The sequence below is a fragment of the Asparagus officinalis genome, unplaced genomic scaffold, assembly GCF_001876935.1.
Source record: "Asparagus officinalis unplaced genomic scaffold, Aspof.V1 AsparagusV1_Un813, whole genome shotgun sequence".
NCBI lineage: Eukaryota > Viridiplantae > Streptophyta > Magnoliopsida > Asparagales > Asparagaceae > Asparagus > Asparagus officinalis.
In genome coordinates this window covers 1-1,684 of record NW_017973072.1, presented here as the reverse complement: position 1 = coordinate 1,684, position 1,684 = coordinate 1, and the positions used below count along the sequence as shown (strand labels likewise).

At 35.1% G+C, this 1,684-nt stretch overlaps 1 protein-coding gene across 1 annotated transcript; it reads left to right on the top strand.

Moving 5' to 3' along the window:
- Nucleotides 1-33: 33 nt before the first annotated feature.
- LOC109828191 (acylpyruvase FAHD1, mitochondrial) lies at nucleotides 34-873 on the top strand (the record flags this gene model as incomplete). The annotated part of the gene is made up of 2 exons (XM_020395218.1): nucleotides 34-199; nucleotides 821-873. Coding segments are annotated over 2 exons (219 nt in total), but the record flags the coding sequence as incomplete, so codon positions are not given.
- Between the last annotated feature and the right edge of the window lie 811 nt (nucleotides 874-1,684).

Here is a 1,684-nt window from a genome sequence, read left to right as displayed (position 1 = left end):
CTAAAATCAATCTTTTGTTTCTTGAATTTTCAGGAGCCGGTGCTGTTCATGAAGCCCACGTCATCGTACCTCGCCAGTGGAGGCACGATCCAGATCCCCCATCCGTTGGAGTCGCTGGATCACGAGGTGGAGCTTGCTGTTGTGATCGGTCAGAAGGCTCGCGATGTGGAGGAATATACTGCCATGGATTACGTTGGAGGTGCTGACAATTTTGAATTTTGATATATATTTTTTTAATGTGCAACACTTTAGTTTGATTACTGGAATTAGGACTTATTCGTTTTAATATGCAATGCCTGAGAACAACAGTCAACATGATTGACACTTTTATAGTTGCTCCTTAAACCACTGATATGTCGGCCTACTGAAGATTATGATAGTGAATGCTCCTGTATGATTTAATTCAAAGAAAATTTAAATCTTTAACACGATAGAACTATTTCTTTAAGTTATGTTCTGATTGTACCATTTTAAATCCTTGACATGGTCTTCTACTAAAAAGTTTAACATGATTTATAACTTTAACCGCCTTAGAATAAGATACATATTGTGTAAATATGCAATGCAAGCTGTATCGACAGAACAATTAACATGACAGTTATGTCGATCCTGAATGTCGTATCGTATCCTAAGCATATCTGTTACATATTGGAAATTTTTTTTTCAAATGCTATAAGACTGCAACTCGAAATTTAGTCATGCATGTATTTTTAGGAGCTAAAGCTTGTTTTAGATACCATGCTCGCATTTTATACTTATGTCAGGTTTCTTTTTAAATAAATGCTTAACATGAAACTGCTAATTATGTTTGGCACTACAGGTTATGCACTTGCATTGGATATGACTGCAAGAGAAATCCAAGCATCTGCTAAGGTGTGCTGTTAATTACTATTTTTGTAGCACAATAGTTTGCTAGTTTATGTCTTATACACAGCGAAATTTCCCTTTATATCTTTTCATTTAATTATGTATTTGTGGTTTATCTGCTTGTTTCATTCAATCCACTTCCATTGTTATCTTTAAATAGAACTTAAATTTGTATGGCAGATGTAAGTGAGACACTTGGGCAGAACGGACCTTGTATTCATCTTGTCAACTTTCATGGGTTAGTAAAATGGTCTAGCTATAAGCACAACATTCTTTTGCAAGCTGGGGCATCATGTGTGAAAAAACCATGAACATTGTTCTCATTGACTCATAAACAACTCATACTAGTGGCTAATAGGAGCACTGTCTCTTACTGTAGCCATATGTGGTAGCATGTGCTGATACATGGATGCCTATATATTCAGAGCGAAATACCTTATTGTGTTGGATGTTGCAAGTGCACCTCCTTAAAAATATGTATTGTGATTTCTCTTGCTTTTCCAAAACTTCAACTGAAGATTTGGAGTGATGTAAACATTATGAGCTAAAAGAAAACATCAAAAATAGCTTTGTGTAAACTTCTGTTATTTGTATTAATCTTTGTCAGTTTATAACAAGGGCATATTATTAGCCCTTATACTTGGACTGTCTTCTGGTGTTTCTGTTCAAATTGGTCATCTGATATTCATTTTCTGCTGGCTTCTGTCACTTGTGCATGTATCTATCATCTTTTCAGAAACTTTGTTCCGTTAGTAGTCAACAAGGTTTTGCCATATTCTTTTCTTGTTTTTTTAATTTCTTTTTGCCCTTTTACTCT